Source organism: Macrotis lagotis, chromosome 1 (genome assembly GCF_037893015.1).
Source record: "Macrotis lagotis isolate mMagLag1 chromosome 1, bilby.v1.9.chrom.fasta, whole genome shotgun sequence".
Lineage (NCBI taxonomy): Eukaryota > Metazoa > Chordata > Mammalia > Peramelemorphia > Peramelidae > Macrotis > Macrotis lagotis.
In genome coordinates, this window is record NC_133658.1 from 904,086,811 (window position 1) to 904,108,624 (window position 21,814).

At 54.0% G+C, this 21,814-nt stretch overlaps 1 protein-coding gene and 1 long non-coding RNA gene across 4 annotated transcripts; one reads left to right on the top strand and one right to left on the bottom strand.

Annotated features, from left to right (window-relative positions):
* The first annotated feature begins 723 nt into the window (after window positions 1-723).
* On the top strand, window positions 724-21,780 carry NAPA (NSF attachment protein alpha). Of its 2 annotated transcripts, XM_074219171.1 has the most exons (11): window positions 725-941; window positions 8,559-8,638; window positions 9,779-9,895; window positions 17,670-17,716; window positions 18,837-18,914; window positions 18,996-19,051; window positions 19,163-19,247; window positions 20,349-20,453; window positions 20,890-20,958; window positions 21,226-21,276; window positions 21,352-21,779. In XM_074219171.1, exons 1-11 carry the CDS (start codon window positions 844-846, stop codon window positions 21,451-21,453), a joined length of 888 nt encoding a protein of 295 aa, XP_074075272.1. In that variant the 5' UTR covers window positions 725-843; the 3' UTR covers window positions 21,454-21,779. The 2 variants fall into 2 exon arrangements, with proteins under 2 accessions (XP_074075273.1, XP_074075272.1); XM_074219172.1 differs by lacking the exon at window positions 21,226-21,276 and having other exon boundaries at window positions 724-941; window positions 21,352-21,780.
* LOC141509550 (uncharacterized) lies at window positions 5,911-21,613 on the bottom strand. Of its 2 annotated transcripts, none has more exons than XR_012474662.1 (3): window positions 18,645-21,613; window positions 16,455-16,646; window positions 5,911-10,593 (listed from the first exon to the last, which is right to left on the bottom strand). It is a non-coding gene; the product is annotated as an uncharacterized LOC141509550 (long non-coding RNA). The 2 variants fall into 2 exon arrangements; XR_012474661.1 differs by having other exon boundaries at window positions 16,747-21,613.
* Window positions 21,781-21,814: the final 34 nt, after the last annotated feature.

A 21,814-nucleotide genomic window follows, 5' to 3' on the forward strand; every position in this document is an offset into this window, starting at 1 on the left:
CCCCTCCCCGCGGGGGCCCTTGTCCGGGACCCAGCAGGAGGGGTCACGTGGGCTAGTCCTCGCGCCGAGCTCCCTTCTGCACGCGCACGCGGCCCGGCTCTCCGCATGCGCCCCGCGGCCCGGCTCTCCGCATGCGCCCCGCGGCCCGGCTCTCCGCATGCGCCCCGCGGCCCGGCTCTCCGCATGCGCCCTGCGGCCCGCCCGGACCTAGTCCTTTCTCCTCTCTACTGCGGTTTGATCTACAGGGGGCGAAGAATTCGAACACACAGGCCGAATGGTCTGAGCATGCGCCGGTCCAGCGGCCGCGCACGCGCGTTCCATCGTTTCCTCGGCCCACCTCCGTTTGCCGCCACAGCGCCAATCAAAGGCACGTCCCTTTCGGCTCACGCTCGCCTTCCCTTTGCGCACGCGCTCTGGGTGGAAAGTTCTTCCCACCCATCTTCTTTTGGTAACCACAACATCCGGGGCAAGGGGGCAGGCGGGAGGCGGGGCATCGAGATGGGCGGGGTAAAAATAAGGAAGCTGTCACCTGAGGCTAGGAGACTGGGTCACGTGCTGCGGGACAGGCAGGAGGCGGGTCTGGAGAGATGACAGCAGACTGCGATTGGTGGAGAGGAGTCACGCGGCGACACGAGGCTGGAGGGGAGGAAGGGGGTGCGCGTTGGGGGCGGGGCACACGGTCTCTAGAGGCCGCTGATTGGTCGGTGCGCGTCCCGTGCCCTCTAGGCCGCCGCCGCCGCCGCCGTCGTCAGTCGTCCTCCCCCTCCGTGGTGGTTTCCCGGCTCTCCCTGGCCCGTCCTGCCGAAGCCGGGCTGCCCCGCGGACTCGAGCCTCCTCCCCGCCATGGACAACTCTGGCAAAGAGGCGGAGGCGCTGGCCCTGCTGGCCGAGGCCGAGCGCAAGGTCAGGAACTCGCAGTCCTTCTTCTCCGGCCTCTTCGGGTAAGAGCGGCCGCCCCGGCGGGCCTCAGGTTCCTCTCCCGTAAAGTTGTGGGCATAACGGGTGAAGCTGCCCGCGGCAGCGGCTACGGGACACTCGGGGAATGTGGGGAGGGGTCGGGGCGGCCCCCTCCCCGCCCCTCCCGCCCCCATCGCGGGGCCACTTCTGATCTTGGCCCCGATCCTTGTGGCCGGGATGGAAGGGGAGGGAAGGCGGGGTCCGGAAGAGAGAGAGAAGGGGAGAAGCCGGGGGGCGGGGGCTGGCCCTGCCTCTTCCTGCGTGTGGGCAGGGATTTGTTGTCCCGCCAATGCCCAAGAGAAAGTTAACTTTGGGGGGGCCCTGGGACGCGACGGTTGGGCTCCCCCAGCCTGAGATCTCAGTTCAGAGACTGAATGCCCGCCCTGTGCTCAGCCCCGCTTGTGCCAGGCTGTACCAGGGTGAGGGAGACACCTGTCGGTCACGAGGACCCCAGATCGAAGATGGGACCACCCACACAAGGGGCAGCCTGGCATTAAATCCGACAAACGGCCCGGATTCGCCCAGACGCCTGGGCCTCACTCGGCCGGAGGTGACCCAGAGCTGCAGTTTGTGATTTTGTGACTCGGACTGGAGGATTATGAGAGAAGGATGATGAATGTCAGTTTACAAGGCATCCCGCTCCATTTGGGTGGTTGTGTGATGGCCAGAAGGAGCACCCCCAGCCTGGAGAAGCTGAGGCTTGGCTGGCGCCTCACAAGTTTATAACTCTGGGGTGAGACTAGGTTTGTGGGGACCTTGGATGTTAGGCTATGAAGTTTTGTCTTTATCCCCCAAAGGTCCTTCTAATCCATGTGGCTCTTAGGTTCTTCACAGTCTGCCTTGCAAGGGGCCACCAGATCTGACCTGTACTTGAAAAGGAATCTACCCTCCACAGCATCACCCGTGTGTGGTCAGCCAGTGATGGAAAGGCCTGACTTTTTTGAGGCAGCCTTTTCTATTTTGGAGCAGTTGTAGTTATGGGTGTGGTTTTCTCTATTTTGAGCCTCTCTTTGATTCCTGCTTCTTGCTCCTAGCTCTGCCTCCTAGGGTCAACCTAAACAAATCAAAGACTTCCTGATTTATTTTAGAGATCTTGTGTACATCTGGCCTTGGCCTTCTTTCTAGAAGACCTTTTAATAGCACCTGTCCCTCTCAAGGTATTAGGGATTTTGGCCAGGGTTGGAAGGCAGACACTCCCTGACTCTCTTGAGCTCCTTGGGACAGAGAGGACGGGGGCATGGCTGGAGGGAACTTGGAGACTCTCCCTGGGATGGTTCTCTCAACTGCCCTTCATCAGCTGACTCTGGGCCCACTGATGTGTTGTTTGTGCAAATCCAGAGGCTCTTTTTCCTTCCTTTTCCTGTTCAAATGTATGTAATGAATGGGAAAATGACATAAAGCAATCTTCAAGAGCTATTTCTTTGTCCCCTTTTGTGTTGCTGAATTACGAATCAAACTGAAGTTGTTTGGTGGGGAGGGGCCTCTTACTAGAGGGCCTGACTGAGTCCCTATGGATACCCACAGATAGCACTTTGTGTCTGCCACCACATAACGCCTTTATTCTCGAGGACTCTTCTCCAGCCTCTCCTCACTGACCTTGATTTCTGGTGGGCCACAGAAAATTGAAGATGAAGATGAAGACAGGAAAACCATGAGCTTCAATTGGACCCTATTTGACAAACTTTGGGGAAGCCAGCTAGTGAAAGGAGCCCCTGTTTTGGTTGTGTTGGATTTTCTTTAAACAAATTCAGCACTTCCCCCTTCCTAGCGGAGCAGTGGGAAAAGATGGACCCCTCATTTAGCTTCCAAATTTCTTTTGGGATCAAAACTGGAGGACTTAGCATTCAAAGGATCTTTCTTGTACCCAGAATTTATTCTGCCATATTTTTCCAGAAGAGGACTTGCGTCTTTGGTGATTCATTTTGTTGTTTTTTTTAGAGACCTCAGCTCATCAACTAGAAAATGGCCTTTCTCGCCTGGCTCAGGGCCAGCAGCTTCCATTGATAAGAGGGCAGGTTTCTGAGGTGATGCAGGATTTCTGGTTATTCCAGTGGTCAAACTGATCGCCAGGTTGTAGGCAGCAAGTGTTGCTCCATATCCCAGGCCTTCCTCTTCTTGTCTGAGAAGAGGAAGTCAGATCAATGGCCTATAGTCTGGGCCCTTCCAGCCCCACAGGACCCTGGGATTGACCAATGAGAGGAGATTTGCCATCAAGTGTTATTTGTGAGCTTCCTTCCAGTTCAGGAACAGGCATCAGAGATATTCTAGTCCTTTCTAGGAAGGCTAGGCTTTCCAGTAGCACAAAAGCAAGGCTAGAGGTGTGTGTTGGAGGCCTCTTGTGCTGGGGTTCAGTGGTTCAGTTGTTGGGTGCTTTAGTTCTCAAAATAACACAATGGAACCATGCCACCCCTTAGGAGATGGTCGTGAAGGAAGGGTCATCATGTGGCGACCAACTTTCCAGTGGTGGCTGCTGCACCAGACCCACTCCATTAATGTCATTAGGTCCATCTGTAAAGCCTTTCCACCTGCCTGGAGTGGGCCCAGCTGGACCTTCCTGGAACCTTCCTCCCCTGAACAGGCCCAGCTGTGGTTCCTGGACAGCCAGGCTGCTCCCTCCAGCATGTGATGACGCTAGGGGTTGGCTGTGGATGACCTGTCTCAGGGACCCTGCAACTCTTGTCTGTGTCTGACCAAGTCCTCTATAAAATGGGTGGTTGGGCTGTTGATGTTGCTGTTGGGCCCCCAGGCTTAATTCTCTCAGACCCTTGAACAGCCCTTGGTCCTTGTCTCCCCCATGCCTTGCAGATAAGAAGGGTTTGAATCTTTGTCACTGTGTCCTGGATTGTTACAGCTTGGCAATGTCCTTTTCTCAAATTAGACTTGATATTCTAGCTGTGGTCTGATCAGAGAGTGGGGAGGGGGCAGGGGAGGTCTTTTCATTTATTTATCACCCACTCTGTGCTGGCAGTGTGCAGAGTTAGTGCCTTACACATGAGACCTCATTGGCTTCTCACACCTGGACTGGAGGTGGGTGTCATCATGATGCTCATTTTATAGTCATTAGAAAAAGAGGCAAGGGGCAGCTAGGTGGTGCAGTGGATAGAGCACCGGCCCTGGAGTCAGGAGTATCTGAGTTCAAATCCGGCCTCAGACACTTAATAATTAGCTAACTGTATGGCCTTGGACAAGCCACTTAACCCTATTTACCTTGCAAAAAAAAAAGTAAAAAAAAAGTAAAAGAGGCAAAAGACTGTCCTTGCCCTCAGGGAGCTCCCCATCTGATGGGAGCAAGGCAGGAGCCCAGACTAGAACACAGTGGAGATCACAGCCTCCCCTATTTTGGACAGTGATTCTTTCTGGTGGGACCACGGCTGGCTCTCATCCCTTCAAAGCGTCTGTTCCTTCCCTGGCAGGCTTTTTCCTGGCAGAACTTAGTTCTTCCATCTGGCAGTCACTAACAGCTGCTGCCTGTGCCAGGGAGACCTGAGAAGACTCCCTTCCTGTTTGCCATAGAGATGCAAAGCATGTAATTATAGACACCCCAACACCAGGCGGCCCAAACCAGTTTGCTCTATTCTGGTCTGTGAGCAGAGGGTCCAGAACCAGCCCTGGAAGCTGAGGCATGCGTGAGCATGAGACGAGACGAGAGGATGGGGGGCCAGCCAGCTGGCCATCACGGCTCTTCCAGGAGGGCCCCGGCCGTAGGGGACATAGCCGTTAGTCCAGCCTGGGGCCTCTCATCATGGCGATTTGAGCTTCAACTGCCTTCTATGGAAGAGGATACTCATTCTTACCTTTCCTCCCTCAGTTCAGTTAGACAAATCACCTCCTTCACAGGCTCAAGTATTTTATGGAGAGACAAGTGCGTCAAGCTATTATTAGAATGGGCTTCACTTTGTGCGGGTGCTGTGAGGGAGACAGTTCTCACCGAGTCCCTATTGCCAAGCACTTCCTGCAGGGCCCAGGCACCCCCATGAACCAGACCCGGGAGGTGTCAAGTCAAAGACCCCAGGTGGCTCCCAGGCCTGGCATGCCTATGGGCCCTGGAGGGTAACTTCATCCCTCTGGCCTCTGGCTTTGGAAGGCTTGGAGAAATGGCCCCAAGGGTCCAGATCCCTGGAGATCTGAGAACAGGAAAGAGGAGAGGCCAGAGCCCAGGAGAGACACAGGCTCTGGGTGAGGCCCTTGTTTTCCTGTGTCTCTGTGATTGCCCGCAGACAGTGGCCCAACCAGCCTCCTCAGAATTAGAGGAGAGGGCCAAGGGAGGGGAGAAGTACAGGCCCAGGAGGCCTCTGGGCTGATAGCCTGGAAGCTGGGGTTGGCAGGTAGTGCCTCAGCCCCAAGCAGATCTGCGAGAGGGTGGCCAGGCCAGAGGCACCCCCAGGCCTTGCTTGTTTCCAGTCTCCAAGCCCCAGAAGTGAAGGCCTCCAGTGTGATCCCACTAGGAGCCTTGACCTTTGATCGCTGCTGGAAGAGCTACAGCTGTCTGCCTTGATCCCCTCGAATCTGAGCAGGCTCACAGCCTTTTGGGACCCACAGAGTTTACAGCTCATGGACTTAGAAGCAGGGACAGAGGGGCGGGGTCAGGGTGCACCAAGCCAACAGCGGTGGAGTGGGCAGAAACAGTGGAGTTGCTGGGTCCCTGAGGAACCCAAGGCCATTTAGTTTATCTCCCTCATTGGGCAAGGGAGGCCCAGGTCCTTTCTGCACCATTGGGCTGTCCTTGCATTGTTCTCCGAGGTGAATTCAGGGTGTGTTCTGAGGACACCCCTCCCCCCCCAAGGTGAAAATAGGCTTGAGTTTTGGAAGAAAACTCCCCCAATTGTCTATGTTATAATATGAGCTGGAGTGGAGGCTCTTGAAATGTAATGGAAGCCTGTGGGAGTTGATTTTGAATGCAGATGTGCGTTGTTTAGCCATGAAAGAAAGATTGTATGAAAATCTGATAGCAGGTTCTTTTATTGAAAAAGCCAAAATGGATGGGGAGGGGAGCCTGGAGAAGGGCTGGGCTGGCCCAGGGAATGAGGGAGTAGTGAATCATAACATCCTTATAGGGTCTGGGGTAGAGGCACAGGATTTGTTTTACAAATGAGGGAACAGATGCCAGTCAGTACCTGGGCAAAGGTGTAAGCCACTGCCACAGATTCATCTAGGGTTCTTTACACTTTGCCACACTTCTTTGGAGAAGACCCTCACAGGAAGGAAGTAGAATCCACATGAAAGAGGGAGCCGGCCTGGCCAGAGCAGGGGCCAGAGTCTGCTGGTGGCTTCATCGGCTGAGGCTTTTCTGGGCATTGGGTATTTTTTTTAAAGATTTTATTGATTTTGAGTTTTACAATTTTTCCCCTAATCTTACTTCCCCCACACACACACAGAAGGCAATTTGCCAGTCTTTACATTGCTTCCATGGTATACATTGATCCAAATTGAATGTGATGAGAGAGAAATCATATCCTTAAGAAAGAAACATAAAGTACAAGAGATAGCAAGATCAGACAATAAGATATCAGGTTTTCCCCCTAAATTTAAGGTAATAGTCCTTGGTCTTTGTTCAAAATCCACAGTTGTTTCTCTGGATACAGATGGCATTCTCCATCGCAGACAGCCCCAAACTGTCCCTGATTGTTGCACTGATGGAATGAGCGAGTCCATCAAGGTTGATCATCACCCCCATGTTGCTGTTAGGGTGTACAGTGTTTTTCTGGCTCTGCTCCTCTCACTCGGCATCAGTTCGTGCCAGTCCCTCCAGGCTTCCCTGAATTCCATCCCTCCTGGTTTCTAATAGAACAATAGTGTTCCATGACATACACACACCACAGTTTATTAAGCCATTCCTCAAATGAAGGACATTTACTTAATTTCCAATTCTTTGCCACCACAAACAGGGCTTCTATGAATATTTTTGTACTAGTGATGTTTTTACCCTTTTTCATCATCTCTTCAGGGTATAGACCCAGTAGTGGTATTGCTGGGTCAAAGGGTATGCACATTTTTGTTGCCCTTTGGGTGTAGTTCCAAATTACTCTCCAGAAAGGTTGGATGAGTTCACAGCTTCACCAACAATGCATTAGTGTCCCAGATTTCCCACAACCCTTCCAGCAATGATCATTGTCCTTTCTGGTCATATTGGGCAGTCTGAGAGGTGTGAGGTGGTACCTCAGAGATGCTTTAATTTGCATTTCTCTAATAATTATTTAGAGAGCAATTTTTCATATGACTATGGATTGCTTTGGTCTCCTCATCTGTAAATTGCCTTTGCATATCCTCTGACCATCTGTCAATTGGTGAATGGCTTTTCTTTTTTAAAAATTTGACTCAATTCTCTGTATATTTTAGAAATAGGGGGTAGCTAGGTGGCACAGTGGATAGAGTACCCGCCCTGGAGTCAGGAGTACCTCAGTTCAAATCTGGCCTCAGACACTTAATAATTACCTAGCTGTGTGGCCTTGGGCAAGCCACTTACCCCATTCATTGCCTTGCAAAAACATAAAAAAAAAAATTTTTTTTTAAAAAGAAATGAGTCCTTTGTCAGAAACATTAAAGATTGCTTCCCAGTTTACTACATTTCTTTTGATCTCGGTTACAGTGGTTTTGTCTGTGCAAAAGCTTTTTAATTTAATGAAATCAAAATCATCTAGTTGGTTTTTAATGATGTTCTTCATCTCTTCCTTAGTCATAAACTGCTTCCCTTTCCATAGCTCTGACAGGTAAACTAGTCCTTGATCTTCTAATTTGCTTATAGTACTGTTTTTTATGTCTAAATCCTGTAACCATTTGGATCTTATCTTGGTAAAGGGTGTCAGGTGTTGGTCTAATCTAAGTTTCTTCCATACTAACTTCCAATTTTCCCAGCAGTTTTCATCAAAGAGAGTTTTTGTCCCAATAGCTGGATTGGCATTAGGCATTTTTGTTTTTACCATTCACTCTGAGGTGAATGAAGGATTTCCTCAGCTCTGCTCTCTGGTTCCTTTTTCACAGAAGGGCAGCTGTCACCAAGAGGGGAAGGGATTCCCAATCTTCATCCCCTCGTGGCCCAATTGTGCCAGGAAAGAACTTGATCCCACGGCCAGGCCCCAAAGCTGTGGAGGCTGGCATCCTTTCAGGACCCAGCAGGAGCCATGTTCTGGGGGGAGAAAGCAGGTGCTGCCCCAGCAGCACCGGCTGGAGAACACATTTTAGTAGTCATTCAGCACATATTTACCGAGCACTCACTGTGTCTTGGGCCATGTCGAGCTCTCCAGACAGGATTTCTGCCCCAGGGAGCTGGCTCCTCAGCTAATCGGAGAAAGGAGACCTGGTTTATTGTGCAAGGCCTTGTGATGGTTGCTTGGGCTCTAGTTCAGACTCTGCTGCTCACCTGAGCCAGGTGACCTTGGGCATGAGCTCACCCATGACAGTAGATAATGCCCCGTGACAGGGTTATGGCTGAGAAGAAGCCGAGGAAGAGCTCAGAGAGCTCTTAGGGCAGTGTCCCCAGCATTTGGGATCAGGGTAGTGGTGTGACTCTTGTGTGTCAGTACAGGGGAGGAGCCCTCCTCCCTCTTTATTTCCTCCACCAGTTTGACTCTGACTCCTTCAACACTGATTTTCTCTTTCTTCAGGGGCTCATCCAAAATCGAGGAGGCATGTGAAATCTATGCAAGAGCCGCAAATATGTTCAAGATGGCCAAGAGCTGGAGCGGTTCGTATTGTCCCATCTCTTTTAGTGTTGGGGCTTATTGCGGTTCCCTCCCATAGTCTTCCACCATCCTCAGGGTTCTTCAGACACCCCCAGCCTGTGTCAGGATAGTAGAGGGAGAGAGAAGAGGGGTCAGCTTTACCCCACATCTCTTTCTGGCTGACATCAGAGCTGGGAGGAGAAGCCCAGAATCCTCTCTCTCCTCTCTGTCCCTAGGCTTTAGCTATTATCCTTCAGAGAGGCCCTTAAACCTTCAGGCTGCCATGAGGGGCAGGGACCCAAGAACTGCCTTTCAGAGGTTAGGGTCTAAGAGAAGAACTTGACTCTTCATTGTCCCTTGACATTTTCCCATCAGAGGTTGATCTTGCCAGCTACATTGGTACATTCCTGGTGTTGGAGAGGCCTAAACAAGGGATGGTCTGGTTGTGTGATCCCCTGTCCTGGGCGGGCGCTGTCTGGTACATCATGTGCCACCTGAGTGCCCCAGTTGAGGAAGACCATTGGGGTTTGTTCAGAGAGGAGGGTGACTGGGGTGGCCTGGCCTTGGGCATGAATATGACCTGGGGATACTCAGGATGCTTGGCCTGGCCACCGTCAGACCCCGGCCTTTTTTCTACCCCCCCCCCCCCAGCCCCCAGCGGTGAGAAGGAAGTGGTTCGACTGCCAGGCTGCAGCCACTGCTTGGGGTTTAGAAGGAGGACTTTTAGTGGAGGAGGGAGAAGGGGCTTCTGGGTGACTATCCAAGATAACACCTCAAGAATCCTTCGAGAGGTGGGGGGCCCTCGGTTCTAGAAAGTCGTGGATGGAACTAAATTGGTGTCGAGCAGCTTTGTTCTGGGAACAGGGTGGGCAGCTTGTGGGAGGTGGGCCTCCCTCCCCCCTCACTGTGCCTAGCCGGAGAGGGGAGATATTCTGAAGTGACTCACGGGCATCCTGGAGCCCTGGGCCCTACTCAGATGGTGGGGTGACTGGGCTTGCATTGGAGCTGGTGTGATTTTTGTGGCAGAGGCCTGCCTTCCAACCCTATTCCTGCCATGACCCCTCCGGGAATCATGAGGCAGCAGGAGCGGCCCTCAGGAGGGAGGGAGGCTCCAGTGCCAGGGACCCCCTGGTATGACGTCAGTGTCTTATGCTTTGTTTCAGCTGCTGGGAATGCGTTCTGCCAGGCGGCCCAACTGCACCTCCAGCTACAGAGCAAGCACGACGCGGCCACCAGTTTTGTGGATGCAGGGAATGCCTTCAAGAAAGCAGACCCCCAAGGTGAGGGGGCTCACCGGATGTGGGGCAGGGCTGGTTTTTGATGCCTTGTCAGCACTGGTGCTCTGAGCAGGGGGTCTGCTTGCTGGGCCAACTCAGGCCTGTTTCCAGGTCACCCAAGTTTTCTTTGGGTATCAGACCCTGCCCCAAATCCTTCTGTCTCCACTCTCCTACTGCCCTCCATGCAGTCGGTCACTCCCTTCCCTGAGTCTGTGGCATCTGTGAGTGGGTGTGGGCACTGGAGCTTGGCTCTGAACACACAGAGGATCTGGGCTGTTTCAGACCAGAAGGAGCTGAGCCCCAGACCCTCTGCCCAGAGAAGGGAACTTGCAGTGGAGGAGTTGGGGTGGAGCCAAGGGCAGTGAGGGGAGGGCCTGCTCCAGCCACTGTCCTGGGGGTCAGAGGTCACACCTGTCATCTTCCACTGGTCCCAGAAAAGCACAGATTTCAGGGTTTACAAGTCACTGAGTCTTGTCCAGAGCTCTCTTTTTATAGATCAGGAAACTGAGGTCCACAGGAGCTAAGGGATTTCTCCAAGGTCCTAGAGTAGTGAATAGCATCTGGGCGTTGTGCTTCAGAGTCTTGAACTTGAGGCGCGCTGTCTGTTCTTCTGCCCCGGTTCCCAGCGGCGCCTGGGCATCCATCCGGCGGCTGGCAGGGTCCATGTTTACAGAGGACGGCCCCCTCCTGGGCTGACAGTGCTAGTTAAAATGGAGAAGGGAGTTAATTATCCAGATAATTAGAACAACACAGGCAATTCTGAGCTTCTTGTGGGGATGGTGGTGTGGTAATTTGTTTTTTGTTTTGTTATAATCTGACTCATCTGGGTAAACAGCGCCATTCATGCTTGTCTTCATCAGAGAAACAGGTCCTTCAGGTTGCTGCAGAGCATCCCCTGACCCTGGGGCCCCTGAGGGCCGGTGGAGCCCTTTTCCCAGAAGAGCCAGCTGGCCCTGTCTGGGCGGGGTCATTGGTGCAGCAGCTGGACTTGAGTCTGTGCTGGGGAGGAGAGGCTGGGTCAGCTTGACCAGGCCAGAGCCAAGCACTTCCTGAAACAACAGGAGCAGGCGTGCTGACCAGGAGGAGAACTTTGTTACTTCTGCCCTCCAGGCCAACCTGAAGGACCATAAGATAATAGAAAGACCCCTGTTACAGCTACAGAGTGCTCAGAGAAGGTTGGGAAGGGTGGAGGGGTCTGGAAAGACTTTTGGGGAAAGGGGAGAGGCAAGAGTGTGGGAATCAAGGCATTTTTCAATGAGAGAGAGGCAAGAGAAAGCCCTGACCAAAGAGGGGGGCTAGGCTCAGACCCACTTTCTTCTGTGGCCTTTCTAGAGCCATGGACTCAGCCTGGCAAAGTCAGGATGCCTGAAAGAGTGGATGCGTTTGCTTAGGAATGTCTGGTAGCCTTTGGCCCTGGTGGATGTACTTTGACCCCGAGTTCCCTGCCCCTGGCCTCAGGGACAGCTGCACTGCCCACCTGACAGGCAGGGATCAGCAGTGGTAAAACACGTGAGTCACAGCCTTGGCCTTGGGCGTTGCTCCCTCCATCTCTGGAGGTTGGGTGTGTTGGTTAGTCTGCAATGAGCCCCCATTGGGGGGCCAGGCCCTGGAGGCATGTCCCGGATCTCTCCCAACTTGGATTTCTGCCAGGCTTGGAAGAGCTTCTCCAGAGGTTCCACAGGCACTTCTGTAGGCACAGGGCAGGAGCGAACCAAGGGATCCTCGACACACCTGGGCTCCGAGATGCAGTCCCAGCTTCCGGCTGGCACTCCCCAGAGGCCCTGGGAGCCCCTTGGAGGCTGTTGTTGCCGACAAGTTGCTTCTCTGGAGGGGGTGGCAGCGGGAGCCAACTCTCTTATTCTTTCATTGCCATCCTCTGAGACCTCCTGCCCCCTTCTGTTCCCAGCGGGGTGGAGGCCTTTGGTAGGGGAGAGAAACAGGAGCCTCTCTGCAGTCTTCTGATCATTGACACTACCTTTCTTGCTGTCACACTAGAGTCCTTGGCATGACAGCCCAGAGCCCGGGACCACTTCTCCTCTTTCCAGAGTGGAGAGAAGCTCCTCAGTCTTGCTGGCCTGGCCCCTGATAGAGGCAGCTGGCATGTAGTGGCGCCTGCGTTTGTGAGTGGTGCCCAGCCTTGGCCACTAACCTGCCTGGTTGGGCCACAGCCCCTCCTCCCTTCTTCCTGTTTCTCCCAGCTCCATTTCCCTCTCTTCCTAAACCCAGGCCTTCCCATCTTCCCACCTTGACTATTCAAAGAGCCCCAGAGGCTGGCACAGGTGACTCTCTGTTTCGCTGGCATTCTTTTGGGGTTTTTTTTTTTAACATTATTTAAAAGCTCCCTCCAGTTCCTCCCCAACCTATCACAAATGCAAGCAACATGATACCAGTGATATTTGGGAAGTCATACAAAACAAAGCCATGTTATTGTCCAGCTGTGTCTGACTCTCCATGACCCCGTTGGGGGTTTTCTTCACAAAGATATTGGAGTGGTTGTTCCTTCCCTTATCCAGCTCATTTTAGATTAAGGAAACTAAGGCAACAGGGTAAAGTGACTTGTCCAGGGTCACACAGCTAGTCAGTGTCTGGGGCTGGATTTGAATTCCAGAACATGAGTCTTTCTGACTCTAGGCCCAGCCCTCTATGTACTATGGCACTACCTAGCTACTCCTAATTCCCTGTTAGCCAGGGATTTTTTTTTAAAGTAAGCAATACAAAGAAAGTGAAGTCTTAAATAGTTACAAATTGCCCTCCTTGTCCCAGATACTCAACATAAGGTGGGGAAGAGAAATCATCTCTACTCTTAAGGAACTATGGACAGCACAGTGGTGTGGTGGATGGAGCCCCTGGACCTAGAGTAGGAAAGACCTGAGGCCAAATCTAGCCTCACACACTTCCTCCTTGGGCTGGTCAGCCACAGCCAGACAATTTACCTCAAACATAGTGGTGTCATTTTTGGTTTTCTTTGATAATGAAGGACAAGAGCCAACCGACCAACTGGGTGACCCTGAGCAAGTTCCTTCCCCCTGCTGGTCTCAGTTTTTTCATCTATAAAATGAGCTGAAGAAGGAAATGACCAACCCCTCATGGATCTCAGCCAGTCATGAAGAGTCAAGTCGCAATGGAAATGACTAAACTAAGAAAATTCTGCTTTGAGGTGCATTCAATCTGGAGGTGGAGGGCATTTTTCATCTTGGGTCCTTTAGAATTGTCAGTCATTGTAGCTAAGCCATTCCCAGTTAATCGTTAACGGTGTTGTTCTTACCCGGTAACTGTTCCAGTTCTGCTCACTTCACTTTGCATCAGTTTGTTTAGGTCTTCCCAGGTTTTTCTGAACCTTCCTACCTTTGTCATTTCTTATGTATCTAGCACAGCAGTATTTCATTATGATCATATGTCTACTTGTTCAGCCATTCCCCCACTGATTGGCGTTTCCTCAATTTCCAATTCTTTGCCACCACAAAGAGCTGCTAGAAATATTTTTTGTACATTTGGGCCTTTTTTCTTTGACCTCTTTGGGATGTAGACCCAGTAGTATTGATGGGTCAAAGGGAATGCAGTTTGATAGCCCCTTGGGCCCAGTTGCAAATTGTTCTCCAGAATTAGACCTGTTCACACTCCCTCAGAAGGATAGTGTCCCCATATCCCCTCTACCATTTGTCATTGTCCTTTCCTGTTAAATTAATCTGATGGGTATGAGGAGATCCCTCAGAGGTATTTTCAGTTGCATTTCTCTGATCAGTAGTGATTTAAAGCATTTTTTCAAGTGTCTGTTGATAGCTTGTCTGTGCTTTTTTCAGAGATCTGTAGTGATTTGTAACAAACCTTGCCACTTCTAGGGGGACTTTCACCCCTCTCTTCTATCTTGGCTCTGCTGCTCCTTCACCTGCCTCTGCCCAGGTCAGATTCATTCCAGATTCTCTCCTTCCCTTTCCTCCCTCCCTCCCAATCTTCTCTGCCCATCAGGACCCACATCAGTGCCCTTTTTCCATCTATCTTCACTAGGACCTCCAACCTATTACCACTGGATAGCCAACTCTCCAGAAGTCCAGTTGGTTCCACTCCACTTCAGAACCTCTGGGATATGGCTCTCTCTCCCCTCTTTGGAGCTTGGGCAGGGAGCTTTGCCTTTCCACTGTTTGAGTCTTGTGGGCTGCCTGCTGAAACCTAAAGGCCCTTCTTGGAATCATGGTTTTTGGCTTTTGTTTTTGAAATCCAGAACTGAAGGACATAACTACTGTTGCATTAGATTAGTGACCATCCAGCCACCTTAGCCCTTGAGGTGTGTGGCTTCCAGGGCTTCCGGCCCTCGTTCTTGGGCTTCTTGAATGCACCTTCACTGTGTGTTGGCTTCAGACCTCCTCTGTGCCCATCACCCTCCTGTTGTTCCAGGACTCCTGTCAGCCTCCAAGTCCTCCCTTCTGCATCTCTTCAAGCTGTTGCCCTTGCTCTAACCTTCCCTTCCCAATTTCTACCCTATAGTTGACTGGTTGGGCTCTGCATGGTTTCTCTACAGCTTCTGAATCCGTGAACCCCTTGTCCTGGCACCTGCTACCAGGCCTGGTTGTCTGCATGTAATCCAGTAGTGTCACTTGGGCCCATTCTGAAACCTTGCTTCTTTCCCCAAGCCCCAACTGAGGGCCTTGCCTCTTCCCTTGCTGAGAAAACAGAAACCCTCCCCCCCTTCTCTATCTCTCAGGAACATTTGGCATCATCTACTGACTCCCTCTTCTCCTGACCTCTGATAAATGGGGCTCTTCCCTTTGCCAAGGAGAACACACTATCTCCTCTTCCTCTACAGATGCCCCATCCTCAGGCCTGGCCATCTTCTAAGCTACCATTCTGTGGCTCATGCCTCTTCTTGCCTCTTAACCAAACAAGGCTCTCTCTTGGTTGCCTCATCAGATGCTCCTGACCACCCCTCTGCAGCCTTCGGCATTGTTTTTCCTCTGTTCAGATCCTTACACTCCCCTGTCTGCTCCCTCCTGGTTGGCCAATGGCTTCTTTTCCCAGATCTTTGGTTGACCTATGGTGGCTTTGAATCTTGCCTACAGTGCCTCTGCACAAGGACCACTCTGTTCTTGGTGACCTCCCAGTGGCCCTTCCCAAGGCAGGCAAGCCAGCCCAGTGAAGGAGCTGAGGGGAAGAGAGGAAGCTGGGTGTACCAGGCCAGGCCAGTCAGACCTTGAGGATTGATTGTGCTTCCTCAGCCCCCTTTATCTGTGAAAAAGGAAGGGGCGGCTAGGTGGCGCAGTGGATGGAGCCCTGACACTGGATTCAGGAGGCCCCTAGTTCACATCCAGCCTCAGACACTTAATAATGACCTAGCTGTGTGACCTTGGGCAAGTCACTTAACTCCATTGACTAGCAAAACAAAAAAACAAAAAAAATTGTTCAAAAAGGAAGGGGCAGCAGCCTCTGTTTGCTGCTGCCCTCAAGGACCCTGGGACCTTTCCGGAAAGCCAGCATGTCACTGACCCTTCTGGGAGTAGGGTGGGAACTCCTTGAGCTCCTGTCTCTCCCCTGAGACTTAGTTCTGGGTCAGTGGTTGCTCATTGGACATTTCATACTGATGTCTTGGAGCTGTCTCAGACTCAGGATAGCCAGAATAGAACTCATCTTTTATCCTAAAGCTACCCCTCTTCCAGATGTCCAAGGCAGTGCCATCCTTTTGGGCTCCCCAGCTCGTGACTTTTGCGTCATCTCGGGCTTTGGTCAGGGCCTGCCAACCCAACCCACCTTTGCTCCCACCATAGTGTCTGCTCTGAGATGGATACCTCCCAAAGCCATCCAGCTCTTGGCTGCCCTCCAGAGCTGCCAAGGGTTTTCCTTGAGTGGTTCCTTTCTGGGCTGTCAACTTCCCCCTTTGGCTAGTGATCTGCACTGCACCCCTCAAATGCTCTCCCTCCTCTACCAGAGTCTCCAGCCTCTCTTGATCCCTCCACAGCCCCCATTCTGTATCCACTCAGAGATGGCCTAGTGTCATGGCTGGAGGGATTTCTTCCCGGGGTATTCTTTTGGCCAGTCAGAGAATGAGCACACCCTCCCTGCAGCCCATGGGCCGTGAGAGCCAGGAGCACGTCAAAAAATGTGGGGGCAAACCCTGGCTCATGCGGTTTGGGTGGAACCCAGGGCTTCCTGATTTGTAGGCCCACTGAGGTAGGCTTGTTCATGGATATTTGGAGAACACTTCAAACAGCTTCTGATGGACCGCTGTGTATGGAAGTCAGAAGACCCCAGCCCCCTCCCCACTTCAGGCCTAGCCCTGTGTGGGGCTAGTTGGGAGGAGCCCAGCGACAAGAAGATATATCCCCTTCACCCTGGAGGGTGATGACAGAGCTGGCTGCTCTAGCCCGTCCAGGAGCCCAGCCTGTGGGCCCACTTGTCTTGTTCCTGGTGCTGGCCACTCAGCAGTCACTGAGGATCTCCACTTATTCCCTTGGATAAAGTGTTCTTTAAGAGACATTGATTTCTGCTGCCCTGTTGAGCCTCCTGACCCAGAGGGGAGAAACGAGGTGGGAAGTCCAGAGAAGTGGGACCCCTGGACCCCAGCAAGGCTTACCCAAGAGAGCCCAGGAGAGACCTGTCATGTTGCAATGTTGTCCTCCAGACCTTGGGAAAGCCTATGCTTGGCACAGCCTGAGAGCAACCTCAGTGATGGGAAGACTGGACAAGGAGGAGCCCCCAACCTCCTCCGTCGGGCACCGCCTGCCAGAGGGCGCCAGGTGGCCCTGCTGCCTTCATTGTCACAGATCTGGAAGGAACCATACAGGGTAGAGAGAAAAAAACTGAGGGGTAAAGGGGAGAAGGGCCTGTGCCAAGATCCCAGCAAGCCCTGGGCTCCCCTTCCTCACCTGGGTCTTGGGTGCCTCTGCTCTTTCCTATTCCCCTCCTTCCTGAGCCTCACTGCACATACTCCTGCCTTCCTCTGCCTCCATCTCTCCTGAGTTCCCATACCTGGATCTTATCACTTGTGCAGTCTTTGGCATCAGAGAGGCATTGGCATCAGAGAGGTGTCTTCCAGAGGGCAGGCATTCAGTTTTTGTTCACATTTGTCTCCTTCCCTGCACCCTGATTAAAGGCTTTGGCTGAGGAGTTGGCCCAGCTCCATGGCGGCCCCTCCCTCAGAATGTGAGGGTGCCACATCTGCCTCAGGGAGGGGGCTCTGGGGGAGGAGTGGAGGCAGAGCTCTGGCCCTGGGTTCATCTCCCACAGCAGTGGCAAATGATTGTATCCTCCTTGGGCCACTTTGTCTCATCTGTAAAATGGGAATAGTCTGATCTCTGCTTTCCCAAGGAACTGCAAGAAAAGTGCCATGTAAATGAGCTGTTGTTGTGGTCATGAATCCTTCAGGTGTCCTCCTCCAGGCCCGTCTCCTTCCCGGGAGTAGGGGAGACATAGCCACGTTAACAGTAAAATAAAAATATCTGCCTCAAGAACTCAAGTCTTTCTGTGCTAGAAAATGAGAAACTACTGCCCACTCACTTGCCTTTTTCTCTCCTCCAGAGAACTTGTCAAAAATAAATTAAAAAGGGCCAACAAAAAAATCTAAGTCCTGTGAGGTAGTAAAATGAGGGGAATTCACTCCCTGTCCCCAGATGCCAGCCCAGGGATGGCGAGCTCAGGGTGGACGCGAGGCGGGAACAGGGCCCAGAGCTCAGCCATCTGGGGGGGATGCTGGGGACATCTCGGCAGGCACTGGGGGGCAAAGGGATGGGAGAGGCAGCTCACAAAATGCCTTCCATTCTCATGTCTCCCCGTACTTTTTCCTCCCCAGAGGCTATTAACTGTTTGATGAGAGCAATAGAGATCTACACAGACATGGTAAGCTTTGAGGACTTCCTGCTGTCCTGTCCCATCCTGCCCTTCCCCACCCCAGTACCTCACACTATCTGACAGGGCTGTGAGGAGGGGGGCTCTTCTGCCTCCTGAAAGGAGGTCGGTCGCCAAGGGTAAACAGTCACAGAAGCAGCTGGGTTTGGGATCAGCCAACGCTGTGCCTGGGCCAGGCCAGGGGGATCCTGCTGGTAGACTTGGGGCTCTCCCGCCCCAGAGTGAGGCCTTCCCAGTCTCCTGTGCAGGATAGTTGTCTTCCCTTGGAACAGACCTAGCTCAATCCTCCTCTTCCCCCATTTCCCCCTCGACTGTCTCTTCTGATCTCGACCCTGTTTCTGGGGCCCTTTGAAGATGAGCCATGTTGAGGGGCACCAGAGATGGAGCCTGGAGGGAGAAGAGTGACCGCCAGGGGAGGGGGTGTTCCACAGAACCAGGGGCCAGCCATCCCAGCCTTTGCCTTTTTTTTAAGTTTTTGCAAGGCAGTGGGGTTGAGTGGCTGGCCCAAGACCACACAGCTAGGTCATTATTAAGTGTCTGAGGCTGGACCTGAACTCAGGTCCTCTTGACTCCAGGGCCAGTGCTCTATTCACTGCGCCACCTAGCCGCCCCTTTGCCTCTGGTTTTAACCCCCTTTTTAAAGAGTTAGGAGCCAAGACCCAGAGACAAGTTGCCTGGCCCCTGGGTGCCCACAGGAGGCCTGACTCCAGGGCAGCTTAGAGGAGGGGCACTAAGGGGTCATCTCTGGACACTGAGCCCTCGCTCCCTGTGCCCAGGCTCTGTCATTGTCAGGGGCAGCAGAATGAGGGTGGGGAAAAGAGCCCTGGCCCAGAGTTGGATGTGAGAAAGACCGGCCTGGCAAGCAGTCATCTTGCCTCAGTATTCTTAGCTGTAAAATGGGTTTCAAAACAACACCAACCTTCCAGGCTTGTCCAGAGCCCTCCAGGGGCTCCTTAGCCCAGGGAAGGGTGGAGGCTTTGGTCTGGCCCCTGTGTATCTCCCACTTCGGGCTTCTGAACAGTGGGAAGGTGGATGAGAACCCCGGGCTTGGAGGGGTCAATGAAGGGTCCTTGCTGACCTCTGTCTACCCCTTACTCCTGGTCTTCTGCAGGGCCGCTTCACCATTGCAGCCAAACACCACATCTCCATTGCCGAGATCTATGAGACCGAGCTGGTGGACATTGACAAGGTCAGGGGACGGGGCTGCCTCTGGGGGTGGGGTGGAACCTCTCTCCCCCCCAACCCCTCCAGCTGATGTGTCTCTCCACAGGCAATAGCTCATTATGAGCAATCTGCAGACTATTACAAGGGGGAAGAATCTAACAGGTAAGGCCTTCCCCAAGCCTTAGTCTACACCCTGGCGGTCCACACCCTGGTGGCCTGTATCCAGACCCATGGGGGTCACTCCCCAGCCCTCACTGTGCTTCGCTTCCACAGCTCTGCCAACAAGTGCCTACTGAAAGTGGCTGGCTATGCCGCTCAGCTGGAGCAGTACCAGAAGGCCATCGAGATCTATGAGCAGGTGAGTGGCTCCTGTTGGCTTCCATCCTCATGGGACTTCCAGGGATGCCCCCAGTCTGAGGCCCAGGCTGGAAGGTTGAGTGGAGATGGGGATGACTTGGGAGAAGGGTGTCTCTGACATTGATGCTACAGCTGCGCCCCAGAGGGGGCACCCCAGGGTTTGCAGAGGACTTGGGTCAAGTCCTAGAGAGTGGGCAGGTTGGAGAGTAAGGTCATCTGGCCCTCTGGCCCTCCTGTCAGAGGCACTGTCACTTCATGGTCAGCCAGTCTCCTCCTACCTGAGCTCTTGGTCCATGGTGGTCCTAGCTAGGACACGGCTTGTTTGTAGTCTTCCTTGGGTCCATCTCATGGAACCAGGATTGGGGCAAGGAGGGCTCCCAGGTCCAAGAGCAGGAGGTACTGACGGCAGAGAAGGAGAAGCCTGCTTTGGGACTTCATGAAAGGAAACAAGGGGTCTTGGGAGGTCCCCTTCCTCCTGAACCTCTTAGTTCAGTTAGGTTCTCTGGGGTCCCGTGTCATAAGCCCCTGAGTTTAAGATGGAAACCTTGGACTGGGACCAGATGAAGCCACCCAAGGCTCTTGTAGCAGATGAATGGATGCTGTAGTTTGCTCAAATGTGATTAGCAGGGGGTTGTGGGGACCCCTCACCCCCAGGTTAACATTGCCCAGCACAAAGTGGAAGGAGAATGTCAAGTGAGAGGCTTCTTGGGGCTGAGGTTGGATGGGCTACACATCAAGACCATCCAGGGGGATGAGGAGGACCTCCACTAGCCCCCAGCCCCATATTCAACCATATTCAGCCAGCTCATCTTGGTGCAAGAGTGGCATCTGGGAATGGGGGAGAGATGGGCAAGTGTCACTGCTTGGTGCCCCTTCCCTTTCCCTTGTTGCCTCTGCCAGCACCTGGTGCTCCCCATCATGGAGCAGGTACCATGTGAGGGTTCCCATAGCAATCTGAGGCACAGGTTGCCCAGTATGGCCTCTCCTTCCATGCCTGTACCACATGGAGGCCTTTGCTCAGGAGTCTATGGGGACCAGGGACCTTTAGGGGCTTCCTTTGTGCCCAGGCCCCCGGACAAGCCCTCCCTCCTGTCGCCTGCAGGTGGGAACGAATGCCATGGACAGTCCCCTGCTGAAGTACGGTGCAAAGGACTACTTCTTCAAGGCCGCTCTGTGTCACTTCTGCATCGACATGTTGAATGCCAAGGTGAGTGGGCCCGAGCCCCCGGCCCAAGGAGGTTCAGTGGGGCCCTCACTGGCTCTGCCCTGGTCTTGAGCCCACCTCCACGTGACGCTCCATGCCTGCTCTTGTGGTGCCATTTCACAACCTTAAACCGTCCAGGCTTCTGTACATTTCTGAGCCCTTGGGGAGGCGGTGCCTTATTCTCCAGGAGAGATTCTAGAGTGTGCTGGGGGAGAGCGGGGGGCCAGGGTGGAGGGGTCACCCCCTTCCTCCTCCGTTCTGAATCCCCACTTGACACGGGAAAATAGTCTGTGAAGGCAGAGCCTGGCTGAGGGCCAGCGAACACAGCCTGGGTTGCTGTGGCAACGAGGTGGGTGCCCGGCGGCGCCCGGCGACATCTCCCATTGATTTCTCTCTCCTCTCCTTTACGGCCCACCACACCGCCGCCTTGTACGCTCAGCTGGCCGTGCAGAAATACGAGGCCATGTTCCCAGCCTTTTCTGATTCCCGAGAGTGCAAGCTCATCAAGGTGAGTGGCCCAGGTGGGAGTGGGGCCGCGGGCCAGGAGCCCGGCTGGCATCTGGGGCCGGCCTGGGGGCAGGCTGGAACCCAGGCCGCTTTGCTGTCCCCTCCTGTTGGAGGCACGGGAGCTCACGGCAGCGCCCGCCGTGGGAGCCAGCGCTAGCGGGCCCTACCAGACCCTGGGGCGGCTGCCTTACAGACGGGGAAACTGAGGCGGCGGGTGCAGGCCCAGGCCGCCCCCGTGCCCCATGCCCCTCGTCTCCTCGCCCAACAGAAGCTGCTGGATGCCCACGAAGAGCAGAACGTGGACAGCTACACCGAGTCGGTGAGCAGGCCTCCGGGGTCGGGGCCGCCCCCCGGGCCCGGCCCGCCGCTCACGGCCCCCTCTCCTGTGCCCCAGGTGCAGGAGTACGATTCCATCTCCAGGCTGGACCAGTGGCTGACCACCATGCTGCTGCGCATCAAGAAGACCATCCAGGGGGACGAGGAGGACCTCCGCTAGCCCCCGGCCCGAGGGCTCCCCGGCCTCCCGCGTCAGGATGGACGGGGGGTCGCGGGAGGGCTCGGCCCCGCCGCCGGGGGTCGGGAGGGGGCAACGGCCCCCTGAGCGCGCCCTGGGGGCGGGGCCCGGCCCGGCCCCGCCCCCCTAGGCCCCGCCCCGCCCCCGCCTCTCAGGTTTGGCCCTTTGGCCCCGATGCCTCTCCCCTCCCCCTCCCGGGCCCCGCCGGCCGCGGGGGGTCAGGGGGCCCCTGCGTGTTTGCGGAGCGGCGCCCACGGGGGCGAGACTGGAGAGCAGAAATAAAAGACTTTTGCATGAGCCCGGCCTGGCCCGTGGGGGCGCGACGTGGGGCGCGACGTGGGGG